This window comes from Eubalaena glacialis, chromosome 2 (assembly GCF_028564815.1).
Source record: "Eubalaena glacialis isolate mEubGla1 chromosome 2, mEubGla1.1.hap2.+ XY, whole genome shotgun sequence".
Classification (NCBI taxonomy): Eukaryota; Metazoa; Chordata; class Mammalia; order Artiodactyla; family Balaenidae; genus Eubalaena; species Eubalaena glacialis.
In genome coordinates, this window is record NC_083717.1 from 127,698,205 (window position 1) to 127,712,556 (window position 14,352).

General features: G+C 40.7%; 1 protein-coding gene across 1 annotated transcript; it reads left to right on the top strand.

The window, feature by feature from the left end:
• The first annotated feature begins 307 nt into the window (after positions 1 to 307).
• COCH (cochlin) lies at positions 308 to 13,351 on the top strand. The gene is made up of 12 exons (XM_061182422.1): positions 308 to 384; positions 688 to 744; positions 839 to 889; positions 3,286 to 3,442; positions 4,287 to 4,420; positions 4,938 to 5,000; positions 5,679 to 5,723; positions 5,822 to 5,969; positions 8,544 to 8,647; positions 9,363 to 9,589; positions 9,765 to 10,281; positions 13,176 to 13,351. Exons 2-12 carry the CDS (start codon positions 711 to 713, stop codon positions 13,349 to 13,351), a joined length of 1,656 nt encoding a protein of 551 aa, XP_061038405.1. The 5' UTR covers positions 308 to 384; positions 688 to 710.
• The last annotated feature ends 1,001 nt before the right edge of the window (positions 13,352 to 14,352 follow it).

A 14,352-nucleotide genomic window follows, 5' to 3' on the forward strand; every position in this document is an offset into this window, starting at 1 on the left:
GGACGCGGCATCCAGGTGGCCGAGTCCCGCGCCGCGGGGTGGCGCCTCGGCGCGGCCTCACCCCGGGACGGAGAGGGGGTGAGGGCGGAGCTGGACGGCCGCCGCCCGGTCCCGGGGGACCAGCTCCCAGACCCCTCTCCGCGCGCCCCCTCCCCGCGCGCCCCCTCCCCGCGCGCCCCCTCCCCGCGCGCCCCCTCCCCGCGCGCCCCCTCCCCGCGCGCCGCCTCCCCGCGCGCCCCCCGCACAGTGCTCATGCGCGCGGCCCAGCCTTTATAGCGGCCGTGGGAGCCGCGCCTTCAGCACTCGGGCGCAGCCGGGCGGATTCGACTCACGTGCAGAGCCCCAGGCGCCCGGCGCGGGCGTGCGGGTCCCTGACGCCTGCCTGTTCGTGTCTCCCCTTTGTCGCTCCCAGCTTGTCTGTCTGTCTTCAGAGTGCACCCTCCTCCTGGTCCGGGGTTGCACCTCGACTCTGGGTTTGGCTCGATTTGCAGCCGGAGCGTCGCCTCCAGATTGAGAGTGGCACGAGCTCCCGGGCAGCGGCCTCTTCGGTCTCCTCCTCTCCTCGGCCTCCCCTGGGTTTCCGAGGGGTGCGGGATCCCTGAGGGGGCGGGAGGCGGGCGCGGTGTGGTGAGGACGTAGGGGTCTCCGTTCTCGGGGAGCCTCCCTTGCATTCTCCCTCTCTCCCAGGTCTGAGCAGCCCCTAGACTACCATGTCTGCAGCCTGGATCCCGGTTCTCTGCCTTGGTGGGTACGCGGCCCTCACCGCCCTCTTCCCCTCGCACCAAGCAAGGTGGAGGTGGAGGCTGGAACCAGCCCTCGCGCTGTCCTCTCTTCGCAGGTGTCTGTCTGCTGCTGCTGCTGCCAGAGCCTGCGGGCAGCGAGGGAGCCGGTGAGTTGCGAGTTCCCGGGTCCGGGAGCGGGGCTCTCTCCGGGGGGTGCGAGGGGCTGCGGGCCAGCGCGTAGGAACGCACTCAGATGGAGCCCCTGGGCCTTGGCCGGGGGCCGGAGCTAGAAGGGTGCGAAGGTTGGAACTGCTGCCTGGCGCACCCCATTCATACCTACAGCCCATCTACTCCGGCTTACCCATTTCTCCCTCGGGAAGGGACTCCTGGGGTCCGATGGGGACGTTCTTCACAAGGTGCGGAGAAGGAAGCCTCCCCCCATCCACACCCACAACCCCGGAGCTTCCTCTCCCCCCAGCAAGCCGAAGCAGCGGCAGCAGAAGGTCAAGGCTGGGGGTGTTCGTTGAGCCCCACCGAGGAGCGCCGTAGTCCCGGGTGTTCCGCGGAGTTTGGGGTCAGGGAGAGGCCTTCAGACTGTCAGAGAGACAGAGAGAGGTTTCGGGAGTGAAAGAGGCTTACGTCGTTGTCCCATCTTGTTTGACCCCTATAAAAAAAAAAAAAAAAAGCAGCATTTACGGGCTCATTTCATATTCGAGAGAGTCTAAAAAAGAGTGTGTTCCACACGTAGAAGTCCGAGTCAGGGTGTGTGGTTCGGTGTGTTTTATACAACATAAAAAGCAAACTCTTTTTCAAAATCTATCCTTTATTTTTCTTGAAAGGAGAAAGGAAGGTAAGTATTGCAGAGGGCTGTATTCAGTGCCCCTTCACACAAACACTAAAGTCAGTGTTGGCAGCTAAAGGCAGAGCCTCTGGTGCCTCGAAAATGGGAGGAAAATTAAGGCTGTTTGCTAACAGGTATGAAACTCCTAGGTATGAGGTTACTGTTCTTGGTAAGGATTTTAACTTGCCCAGCAATCTAGAGTGTTTCAGAGCTAAGGAATCAGCACTGTACCTTCCATGGCGTCCTGCCTTCCTTTCCATGGAGGTGTACAGTCCAGGGCACAGCTGGGCACAGAGTGCTCTTAGAAGAGGGTCCTTGCTAGAGGCAGGCTTCTCAGTGGGGCAGTATGACCAGACAGCACTACTGTCTTGGAAAAAGAAAAAAAAATTTTTTTAATGATTAACATCTGTTTCAAAAACGTTTGGATAACATCTGTTTCAAAAAGGTTTGGATAACCATAATTTCCAGTGTTTGGAAAATAGTATTTAATAACATTATCCTCAATTTAATAGTCACAGTAAATTGATGAATTAATATGTTGTATTAAGTTATCTTGTTACATGTTGCCAAGGGCTTGTCTCTAACATCTTTTGTAGTAAAAACTATGATTATTAGTCGGGTTGACCATGTAAAACTTGAGAGTATTAACAGTGCTTTCTAAAACTGCATTCACTGCCTGATATATCTCTCTGGACAGATCTGGAGCAGAAATAAGCAGGTTCAATTCAGATTAAAATGATCCATTCTGAACGGACTAACTTCTCTGTTTCCTGTCCTGCAGGAGTTGCAGAATTTTCCTTGGGCTGTGTGACCTTGGGCAAAATAACCCCATGGCTTTAATTACTTCAGCTGAAAAATGAATGATTGAGCTAAATGACGTTCTGTAAAGTGAAGCATCTTTTTACTGGTTTGCTTAAATTAAAATATAATTTTTATGCACTGCATTTGAAGAAAACTGATATAAATGGCCCTCAGAAGCAACGGATGACTTAGATTTGTGCATGTGTCTATAAAATTGTTCCTCAGAGGTTCAACCCAGATTTAATATCTTCACCTCAGGCAACTATGTACACAGTTGTAATCAGAGTTGAGGTTCTTATATTTCTAGAATGAATTAATAAATGGTCAATGACTAATGTTATTTTCTAATTCTGATATATTTCCAATTATGTATCTCCAAACTGATAAGAACTAAAATTCTCCCATTAGACTTTACAGTGTCTGAGAACTAGATTAAATTGGAAAACTGATTTTTGGCTTGCTAAAATCTGGAATGGTGTGGAACAGTACCTACATCAATATTCTTAAAAAGAAGTGTAGAAATTAGGGAAGTAGGGCTTCCCTGGTGGCGCAGTGGTTGAGAATCTGCCTGCCAATGCAGGGGACACGGGTTCGAGCCCTGGTCTGGGAAGATCCCACATGCCGCGGAGCAACTGGGCCCGTGAGCCACAATTACTGAGCCTGCGCGTCTGGAGCCTGTGCTCCGCAACAAGAGAGGCCGCGATAGTGAGAGGCCCGTGCATTGCGATGAAGAGTGGCCCCCACTTGCCGCAACTAGAGAAACCCCTCACACAGAAACGAAGACCCAACACAGCCATAAATAAATAAATAAATAAATAAATAAATTAGGGAAGTAAAATTTCAATCTCATATTCTAGTTCCCCCACCACCACTTCCCTAAATGTCCTAAGAATGGTTTTTACTTCTCTCCTTTCTCTTCAGTTCCCATTGCTATCACATGCTTTACCAGAGGCCTGGACATCAGGAAAGAAAAAGCAGATGTGCTCTGTCCAGGGGGTTGCCCTCTGGAGGAATTCTCCGTGTTTGGGAACATAGTATATGCTTCTGTATCAAGCATCTGTGGTGCCGCCGTCCACAGGTAAGCTCCAACATGCCAAGGGGAGAGAAATGCAAGTGTGATTATTTCCCTTTCTCTTTAGCCATCTGGACACCCCCTCCCACCTTTTCTTTCTTTTGGTACCAATTTTGGCCATAGAAGATGGACACATTTTTAAGGTTTTCCTGGATATCCTTGAGTCACCAACTACATAGGGGAAGCTTTCTGACTAAAGGCAAATTGCATTATTTCTGGATAGCTAGAGTCCTGTGATTCTAAAAACATTCCTAATCATGTACTATATTACTGAGTTTTTACTGTATGACAGCCATTATTTTAACTTCCATGACAACTCTACAGCTGTACAAGGTAGGTACAATTTTACCCCATTTTACAGATGAGGAAACTGAATTCAGAGAGTTGTCAAGTATCTTGCCCAAGGCCACAACTGTTAGCAAGTGCCAGAGCTGGGACTGAAAGCCCAGGTCTGCCTCCAGAGCCCATATTCATCACCACTCTGCTGTCCTGTGAGAGAATGGCCAGTATGACACTTTTTTAAAAAAAATGAAGTTCAAGGACATGTAGTTAAGGTATTTTAGAAAACTGGCGCTCTTAACTCTGATCCTCTGAGCTGTAGGGAACAGGAAACTGCAAGTGTGTCCTTATTAACATTTAAGAAGTTTCACAGCACAAAACCATTTCCCTGGGCAGATTTTGTACCTATGTAAGCAAGTTTTTAAAAAGGTTGACAGCATCCTTAGATGGCTTCCCTGATGAACTATTTTCTTGATTAATCAGAATAATAGATGCAGTATGGCAATATAAGTCAGTCAAATGCCCCTGAAAAAGTGTGGATAGAGTCTCAGCTGTTATCCTTGTGTTGCAGGGGGGTAATCAGCAACTCAGGGGGACCCGTACGAATCTATAGCCTACCAGGTCGAGAAAACTATTCCTCAGTAGTTGCCAATGGCATCCAGTCTCAGACGCTTTCCAGATGGTCTGCTTCTTTCACAGTGACAAGTGGGTACAATTAAAGTGTTCTTAGTTTTGTGTAAATATTGTCTCCCCAACCCCCAAAAAAGTTTTCTGCTTTTCTCAGCTCAACCTCTTTGACTCTGATGGAAAAACTTGTGATCAAGACTGGAAGGGTCAACTGTGGGTTAGAGTCAGGGGATCCAAAGGGTTAAGGACACACTCAAGCCAAACTTGGGTAAATGGGGGAAAAATTATCTTGCTGTCAGAAGATGGCAATAGAAAACTGAATTGCCTGCAGTCAGAATGCCCTGACATTTACCAAATAACCCTAACTCAAAAAACCGGGTGAATGAATGTGAATTCATTTTATGGTGATCTTTTAAAAATACGATACAATACATGAGAATCCATTTTGGTTCTTTGAAACTAGCATGCAGCAATTACCCTTGCAATTGCCATCACTCTATTACATTTATCATCCTATAGAACCCTAAATTAGATTCATTATGCTTTGATGGTAAGGAAGGAAGAGGAAAAAATAGTCTTCTCTTTATTTTAACAGAAGGCAAAAGTGGTGCCCAGGAAGCCACAGGACAAGCAGTGTCCACAGCACGTCCAGCAATAGGTATGAAATATGGAACCTATCTCCTAGTTGCCTGGCACAGCATTAGGAAGTTATAAATAAGTGTTATTGATAAAAGCTTTCCTTTATTAAAATATTGAAACACAAAGCAAATATCTTTACTGGTATATTGTGTAGGGAAACTTTCAATTTTATATTTCAAATTCCTTATCCTTCTTTTATTTTCATTTATAAATTCTGCTACTAGACATTCTCTTGAAGTCCTACCATTTCTCCCTGATTTGATAAGCTATGCCTAGAAACTGGTCTAAGTACAAGTACCATGAACTTCTAGTTCCATTTGTCATATGAATAAAAGAAATGAGTGCGTGTCTATTTGAGAAATAGCCAGGGATCTCCCTTTCTAAAACTGTGGCAATTTTAAAGTCAAAGAAATTAAGAACATTAGCATCTAACTCTGAGTTTCCAATCCTACCTCAACTGTGGGTTTGGGATGTCAAAGTCCTGGATTGGAGGCCTATTAAATATGTAGGTCTACTACAGTCCTGACTTGTTTCTTTGTTGGGGTATTGCTTCCCTAGTCCAGAAAATCATGAGGAAATTAATTTTTTTAAAAAGTATTTTCAAGAATGACACTCCTTATCATGAGCTTTTCCCTTGTGGTCTCTTTCTATGGAACTGTCTTCCTTTTGCTAATGCCAGGTGCTTTTTTTGTTTCAGGTAAACGACTAAAGAAAACACCGGAGAAGAAAACTGGCAATAAGGGTAAGAGTTCGAATATCCATTTGGGAATATAACATTTTCTCTCTCTCCCTCCCTTCTCTTGAAACTGCTAATGGAAAGACTTGTTTGGGTGTTCACAGACTGTAAAGCAGACATTGCATTTCTGATTGATGGAAGTTTTAATATCGGGCAACGCCGATTTAATCTACAGAAGAATTTTGTTGGGAAAGTGGCTCTAATGTTGGGAATTGGAACAGAAGGACCGCACGTGGGCCTTGTTCAAGCCAGGTACCAACCTTGTTAAAATGGGAGGAGACTTGAATGATGTCTTGAATGATGACAAATGATCAATCCTTTTAGTAGGTACATTCATTTCAGTTCAATATAAACAAATTGAGGTGTGGACCGTCTGGATTCCCAAATTATAAAGTCAGAATTTAAGACTGCCTGAGCAGACTGGGCAGTATAAGTGCTTCCTTTTTGGAATAAAAGGATTTAGAGAATTATGTGCTATCTATTTGAGGACCAGAAGGTAGGCTAAAAGGCTTGTTGCTCGTACAGATTACTTCTGCACATCTGCTCTGCTCAATTCCTAATTTCTCTTCGCTGAAGGAGGAAGCAGTGATGTTTATTTCTCCTCCGTATTCGGTCGTTATTCTTTTTAGCTCTTTCCATATTCCCTTGATCGGAAATCTGAAGCTTAACCTTTTATTTATTGTATAGTAGTATTTATTGATGTCTTTTAGGATTATAACATGCTCATTAGAGAAAGCTTGAAAAACATATAGAACACAAAGAAAACAAATTTCCCAAATATACCCCTCTGAGATAATCAATGTAAAGTGTTGTATTTCCTTTCAGTATTTTAAGAAAATATTTGATGGTACATATGTGTGTATTTCTTTTTCAAAAGCTCAGATTATAAAAATGTCCTATAGCCTGCTTTCTTTTTTAATCCCTCATTATTTTGAGCATCAAAATACCGATGCTCACAATACTGAGCATTGTGAGCTCAGTATCACAAATATTCTTCAAAAAATGATGTTTCATAATGTTCCTTAGCATGATTTATTTAACTATTCTATTGTTTTTTCACAATTACACTGTGCTGAACATCCTTATGTCATTCTTGTGCCGTCACTGATAAATTCATTTGGCTAGATTCCCAGAAGTGAGATTGGGTCAAAGGGTTCTGACATTTTTAAGGCTTCTGAAATAAACAGTTAAATTGCTTTCTAGAAAGTTGATTCAGTTTAAACTACTATCAGCTGTGTGTAAGGGTGTCACAAGTAGTATTACAAATATTTATATTTCATTTGTTCTTATCTTGTTTTTTACAATTGGTTCTTAGAATTTTTTTTGGTGTAAGAATCTTTTTGTTGTTTTATACATAATTTAACCATTGTCCCATATCTTAAAAAAAATGAGCTTCTTATTCCATTCATTTGTGATATCAATTTATAACTTTAGACAAATATTTCTTTGATCCATATGCTAATTCTAACATCTTTTCTACAGTGCTTTGATTATTGAAGCTTTATTGTATATTTTAACATCTCATAGGGCAAATTCCCCTCAATATTTTTCTTCTAATATTTTTTCTTTGCTGTTTTTACCTAACTCTTTTTCAAGAGGAAAGCTACACTACTTTGTAGATGCATACAAAGACTAGCTTCTTTATAAACTTCCTGATTTATGATTTTTCTATTTTAGGAAGAACATTAGAATAGATAAACTATGTCAAGGGTTTATATTTAAGTAGAATAAGAGAATGTCTCATTAAGGATGCAAAGATAAGACTAAATCTCATAAATAATAATTTGGATAGTTGAAAAGTGACCATAAAAATGAAAAGGTTATCAACTCATGAAAACGGATTTTGTGACCCAACCATTACACCAAGTATACAGAAATCATGCCACCAGGTATGCAGAAATACAATGAGTGCTATTTCCTTCAGAAATCTTGACTTAATGGCAATTGATAATGCTAAGATCTTAAAATGTTGCACTGATGAAATTTTGACTTATCTAAAAATTTTAAACACAACAAATTGTGCTTTAACTAATTGTTTCCACTCAACATGGTCTCTAATGAACACAAAGTTATAAAAGCTGAAATTCTTTTACTATTAAATATGAAAAATCCCAAATCTATTAAAATACACATAATTGTAAGACTAGCAAATATCAATATCATTTATCATAAGAAAAATTCAATATTATACTACTTTATAATTTGTTTGCTTGTAAGTTTTCTCATTTTAAAAATGTTGGCCTTAGTGTCACTGAAATTGCCTCTTCTGACCATAGACCTGGGTTATTACACCCAGACTATTCAGGGCTTCCAAGGTCCCCCACTGGAGCAGACCTAGACTCACACCCAGCTATGTTCCAACTATCTGGTGCCCAACTCTGCAGATTTCCATTAAGCCCAGTGCCCTGAGCCACCTGGTTTCAGGTGCTTCATATAGTTTAGGAGCCAGACAAACCTGAGTTTAAAATGTGGTTATGTTTTGTTGGGTAAATTACCTAAGTGTTCTGGGCCTCCATTTATGTAATAGGGATAATAATTCCTACCTTGTACAGTTATGATGAAATGAGATTATACATGTAGTATGTATTTAGCATATTACCCAGAATACAATAAACCCTCAAGGTAGCAATTGTTTTTGTTACATTTTTTGAAAGAACCCTAAAAATTCAAGTAAGGATGCAATATACCCTAGTTGGCTGTATGCTGTGGAATTAAGAAACTTAGGCATTGTCCAATTTAAAGACTTTTTTTAACGTATATAATGTTGCTTGTTTGTTTTACATTTCCAATTCTCCCTGGATAACATTTTTTCCCTTTTTTGCCTAGTGAACATCCCCAAATAGAATTTTACTTGAAAAACTTTACATCAGCCAAAGATGTTTTGTTTGCCATAAAGGAAGTAGGTTTCAGAGGGGGTAATTCCAATACAGGTAAGTAGACTTTGGCATCTGGGATGTAACACAGAGAGGGTTATGAATGATCAGACATGTAAGACAGTATTATGCTATTTTATATAAGCAGAAGTGAAACTCTTCTTCCTGGTACTGATCTTGGTTAGGTCTGCACTTGATATCTGAGATATTTAATTTATAATGGAAAATGTACCAAAGGGTTTATTGGTATTGCTCATTTAAAAAAAATATAAGACATTGTGACTTATAATCCTCAGGTAGGGCAGATGTCACTTTAGAGAAGTACCTGTTTAGAATATTTAAAAGAAGCAGAGATCAACAGACTCATCTAATGAATGCAGATGTGACAGAAAGAACTAGAATAGAATGCTGGACCTTCTGAGGGGAGACTTCTTTTTCTGAGTCCGTAGAGGTACTCATCAGTCACTAAGGAGCTAGATAGAGAGCACAAGTACAGAAGTGGGAGTCAGGTTTCTGTTTCTGACTGGTGATTGATGTAAGGAAAGGAAATGTAACGCTCTGGGAGGTAGGTGATGGGGGAAGAAATGTGGGTTGTGAAAACAAAAAATAGGCATGATGGATAATTAAACTTTCCCATCTGATGCATATGTTAAAGAACTGAGTTCTATATAAGTTAAATTCTTAAACTTGGAGGCATCAAGTTCGTACAGGGAAATAGAAGTGTCATTTTGAGCAGTGGTGCCGTTCCAGTTTGCTTCTTTTTCAAACCTAGGAAAAGCCCTGAAGCACACCGCCCAGAAATTCTTCACAGAAGACACCGGAGTGAGAAAAGGGATTCCCAAAGTGGTGGTGGTATTTATTGATGGCTGGCCTTCTGATGACATCGAGGAAGCAGGCATTGTGGCCAGAGAGTTTGGTGTCAATGTATTTATAGTTTCTGTGGCTAAGCCTATCCCTGAGGAACTGGGAATGGTTCAGGATGTTGCATTTGTTGACAAGGTAAGGAGTTGAGAGGTGTCTTGTTATAGTAGTGATTCAGTTTTGGACCTCTAGGCGTAGTGCTGACTGGCCCATATCTGGATTAACTTTGAAGATTCAAGATTTAATGTTTTCTTAATTTTAAAGAAACAACTTTTGATTCCTTTGGTTATCTTTTATGTGTCTCTCCCATTAGGCTGTCTGTCGGAATAATGGCTTCTTCTCTTACCACATGCCCAATTGGTTTGGCACCACAAAATACGTAAAACCTCTGGTACAGAAGCTCTGCACTCATGAGCAAATGATGTGCAGCAAGACCTGTTATAACTCAGTGAACATCGCCTTTCTAGTTGATGGCTCCAGTAGTATTGGAGAAAGTAATTTCCGCCTCATGCTTGAATTTGTTTCCAACATAGCTAAGACTTTTGAAATCTCAGACATTGGTGCCAAGATAGCTGCCGTACAGTTCACCTATGATCAGCGAACAGAATTCAGTTTCACTGACTATAGCACCAAAGAGAATGTCCTAGCCGTTATCAGAAACATCCGCTATATGAGTGGTGGGACAGCTACTGGTGATGCCATTTCCTTCACTGTTAGAAATGTGTTTGGTCCCATGAGGGACAGTCCCAACAAGAACTTCCTGGTAGTTGTCACAGATGGGCAGTCCTATGATGATGTTCGAGGGCCTGCTGCTGCTGCACACGATGCAGGTAAGGTCCTTGTCCTTTGTCTGGGAAGGGAACTGGGGAGAGGTTCAGTGAATTTTAGGAGTAAATATAAACTTAAGTGTTTGATTGAACAAACATCTACAGGATGGCAGTCATTGTTCTAAGAGTTTTACCCAATATTAACTGATTTAATTGTCAAAGCAGCCCTACTAAATCTCATTCTACAGATAAGGAAACAAACTTCCCCAAATCACACACCTAGTAAGTGGTGAGGGGCCAGTATTAAAATCCAGGCAGGGACTTCCCTGGTAGGCCAGTGGTTAAGGCTCTGCGCTTCCACTGCAGGGGGAGTGGGTTCGATCCCTGGTCGGGGAGCTAAGATCCCCCATGCTGTGTGATGTGGCCAAAAAAGTAAAAAAATAAAGATTTTGTAATCCTCTAAAAAAACCCAAAACAAAACCCAGGCAAGTCTGGCTGAATCCTTACCTAACCACTGCATTTTGGGGAGAATTGCCATGAGAACTATGTCATAGGTCAAGGAAATATGTTACAGGTGTTCATGTTTGGCTCAAACTTGGAATATATAACCCCACAATTACAGTTTATCGTAACTTACTATGAATCTGCTATTTGATAATTTATACTTTTTTTTAGTAGTTTTCAGTCTGGCATGAGTTTTCTAAGATCACCAATTAAGACTTTAACCCTATTCCACTTAGATTTCCTTTTCAGTGTCTTTTTTCCCCCTTGAGATAATGAAACACTTATAAAAGGGTATAAAAAGGTTCTTTCTCTTACCCCAACCTTAATATTACCTTTGGCAAAGGCCACTAGTTCCTGAAGACATTAGCATGTGTGTTGCTGAGAGCAACAGGCCAAGAAAAAGCTGAGGTTCCCTTTCCTGGGATAAAAACGGAGTGATTGGGAGTCCAATAATATTTAAAAAACAAAAATGCTAACTTGGGAGGGGGGAATGAACAGCCTTACATTTTTCTATACTCCTCTGTACTTTCTTTTCCCTATTTAATTCCTAATGACTTTTCCTTTTATACATTTATTAGCACCTCTGCTAATGCACTTGTGTACTTTTATAGGTATTGATGGAATACTGTTTTTATTAAGTAGAATAGAGAATGGATACATGCAATTTAAGCTATATATACAATGGCTTATTTTTATACATCTGTCTTAATGTATTCTTCAACTAAGTTATGTTGAAGACCTTTTTGCTATCATACTCCTTAAAAGTGTAGCTTACTGCATTTATGGTTAACAGGATTGGATTCAGGCTACATAAGGTGAACTAAATAAATTCAAATATATTCTCCCTATGTGATTAATTGAACTTCAGGAGGTTGGGCCGCACTATTTTCATGAAAGTTATCCTTTAGTGATAGCAAAGTGAAAGTTAACAAAAGCCAGAAGATGGACAGGTGTTCAGGGCTAGGGCACAGCTGTTTTGGTTTTTTAACTGTAATTATATACTGGGCCTGAGCTAGACAATCTGAGCTTGAATGTAGAATTAAAAGTGAAGAAAACTGAAGGGGAGAAATTTTTTTGACTTCTTTCGCCAGGGAGAGGGGAGGATTAGCTGGTGATGATAAATCAGTAATTGTTTCAAGTAGCTTTTACATCATTGAAACCTGCTTTATGTCTTAAGTATTCACAGCTCTGATCACTGTATACCACTAGAAGGGTGATGAAGCTGTGGATAGAAGGGAGTAACTATTTCAGAAACTCTCAAAATTTTATGGGGGATTTCCTCCAGTAGATAGATGGTAGTCTACACTTCATAGACATTTCTTTTTGGCTATTTTTGTTACTTTATTTTGGCTGTGCTGTGCAGCATGCAGGATCTTAGTTCCCCAACCAGAAATCAAACCCGAGCCCCCTGCAGTGGAAGCATGGAGTCTTAACCACTAGACTGCCAGGAAAGTCCCTGGCTGTTTTCATCATCAGAAAACTTTTGCTTTGGGATTAAAGACTGTCAATTTTTTTATTTTTTAATAACTATTTTTGGCCACATTGGGTCTTCACTGCTGTGTGTGGGCTTTCTCTAGTTGCTGCGAGCAGGGGCTACTCTATGCTGCAGAGTGCGTGGGCTTCTCACTGCAGTGGCTTCTCTTGTTGCACAGCATGGGCTCTAGGCATGTGGGCCTCAGCAGTTGTGGCTCACGGGTTCTAGAGCACAGGCTCAGTAGTTGTGGCACACAGGCTTAGTTGCTCCGCAGCATGTGGGGTCTTCCCGGACCAGGGCTTGAACCCGTGTCCCTGCATTGGCAGGCAGATTCTTAACTACTGCGCCACCAGAGAAGTCCCTGTCAATTTCTTACTATTGGCCAATTTGCTAATGCAACACATATTGAAATGGGAGAAAGTTATCATTCACAGAGGACTCGTCACCATTCCCCAGACAAGGCAAGAACCTTAGAAAACTTTTATCATTTATATATCCCATCTTCTGTGTCATTCTTTCTTGCTTTATTATACTGGCTATGACTCCAGTATAACAATTAGTTGTGATGAGAACAGGCGGTCCTTTCTCATGCCAAACTCGGAGTTTTCACCATTTCACTAAGCATGTTTGCTGTAGGGTTTGTTCTTATTTGTCTTTAGATATTATCAGATTAAGAAAGCTTCCTTCTCTTTCTAGCTTACTGTGTACTATCATGAATGGATGTTGAACTTCATCAAATGTTAAGGTGGTAAATTGCAGTGATGGCAAAACCTGTGGTTTTGACCAAACTGTTTAGCCATTCTCATCACGATTACTGCTAAAACCTGCCCAACAATTTGGTACAGGGGATTTAGTTCTTCAGGCATTACAAGGCAGTTTTGTCTGCAACTATGTACTAATATGTGAAAAATATATACATGTAATTTTATACATAAGCTGGAACTTGGTTTTAATTGACTTAAAAATACTTCCATTGTAGGTATCACCATCTTCTCTGTTGGTGTGGCTTGGGCACCTCTGGATGACCTGAAAGATATGGCCTCTAAACCAAAGGAGTCGCATGCTTTCTTCACAAGAGAGTTCACAGGATTAGAACCAATTGTTTCTGATGTCATCAGAGGCATCTGTAGAGATTTCTTAGAATCCCAGCAATAATGGTGACATTTTGACAACTGAAAGAAAAAGTGCAAGGGGATATAATGTATAAGTTGTTTCTAGTAATACTGAAATAATACTATATAGCATACTAAGATCAGGCACAAAACTATTATACTAAAGATGGCAAAAATGTAAGCAAATAAGCATTCATTTAAAGCTACCTTCTAAATACAGTTCAGACTCGATAGTTCAAAACACTCTGCTGAGACTTCATAATCACGAACCTTAGAAACTCAGGAAAGAGGAGATATCGCAGATTAAAATTTTAAGAGTTCTATTTTAACATGCATATTAAATGTATACAATTGCAAATTCTATAGCTCAATAAAAGCAGCTGATATTTAGACCAAAAGCAACATTCCTTCTCTAATTCTGTATTACACATATAAGGAAAATGAAAGAGAAACACATATAAGGAAAATGAGAAATAGAAAACAGCTCAACTTAGTTCAAATATATATTGACCCAAGTAGCTGTTGTCTTAAAACCAGTCAACAATCTGGTTTTAAGATGTTACTTAACATACTAAAAGTTACTTAACATACTAAAAGTTGTAATTACAGATGAAATGGAAGCGATTTAGGTTATCAAGCCTCTTTTGTAGTGTACTTTCATGGTAACATAACAAATATCACACTGAACAAGACAGAAGAATTGCCTGGTATTTTTCTATTTATAGCCTTAATTTTATATGTGTATTGATGTATTTGGCTTATACTCTAAAAGTCAACCATGTATTGAAAAAAATATTAAGTTGGTAAATTTTTACTTACCACTTATAAACACTTAGCTTTAAAGAAAAGCACACCTTTCAAAGAGAACTGCAGGAAAGAATATTTTACTTTGATTATTTAAGCAATAGAACTGCTAGTGACTTATTCTAAGGTGCCTTACTTCTTATTATTCCAAGTGTCTCCCCCTAGGGCATGGTAAAAATTCTACTGATACATTAACCACTTCGTGTGGAAAGACCGAGTTTTTTTCTTAAAATCATGCAA

Coding starts and splice junctions, on each gene's coding strand:
- COCH (XM_061182422.1), top strand. CDS start 711: ATGTCTGCAGCCTGGATCCCGGTTCTCTGCCTTG. Junction 8,648..9,362: donor AGGGGGTAATTCCAATACAG/GTAAGTAGACTT, acceptor TTTCAAACCTAG/GAAAAGCCCTGAAGCACACC. Junction 10,282..13,175: donor TGCTGCTGCACACGATGCAG/GTAAGGTCCTTG, acceptor CTTCCATTGTAG/GTATCACCATCTTCTCTGTT.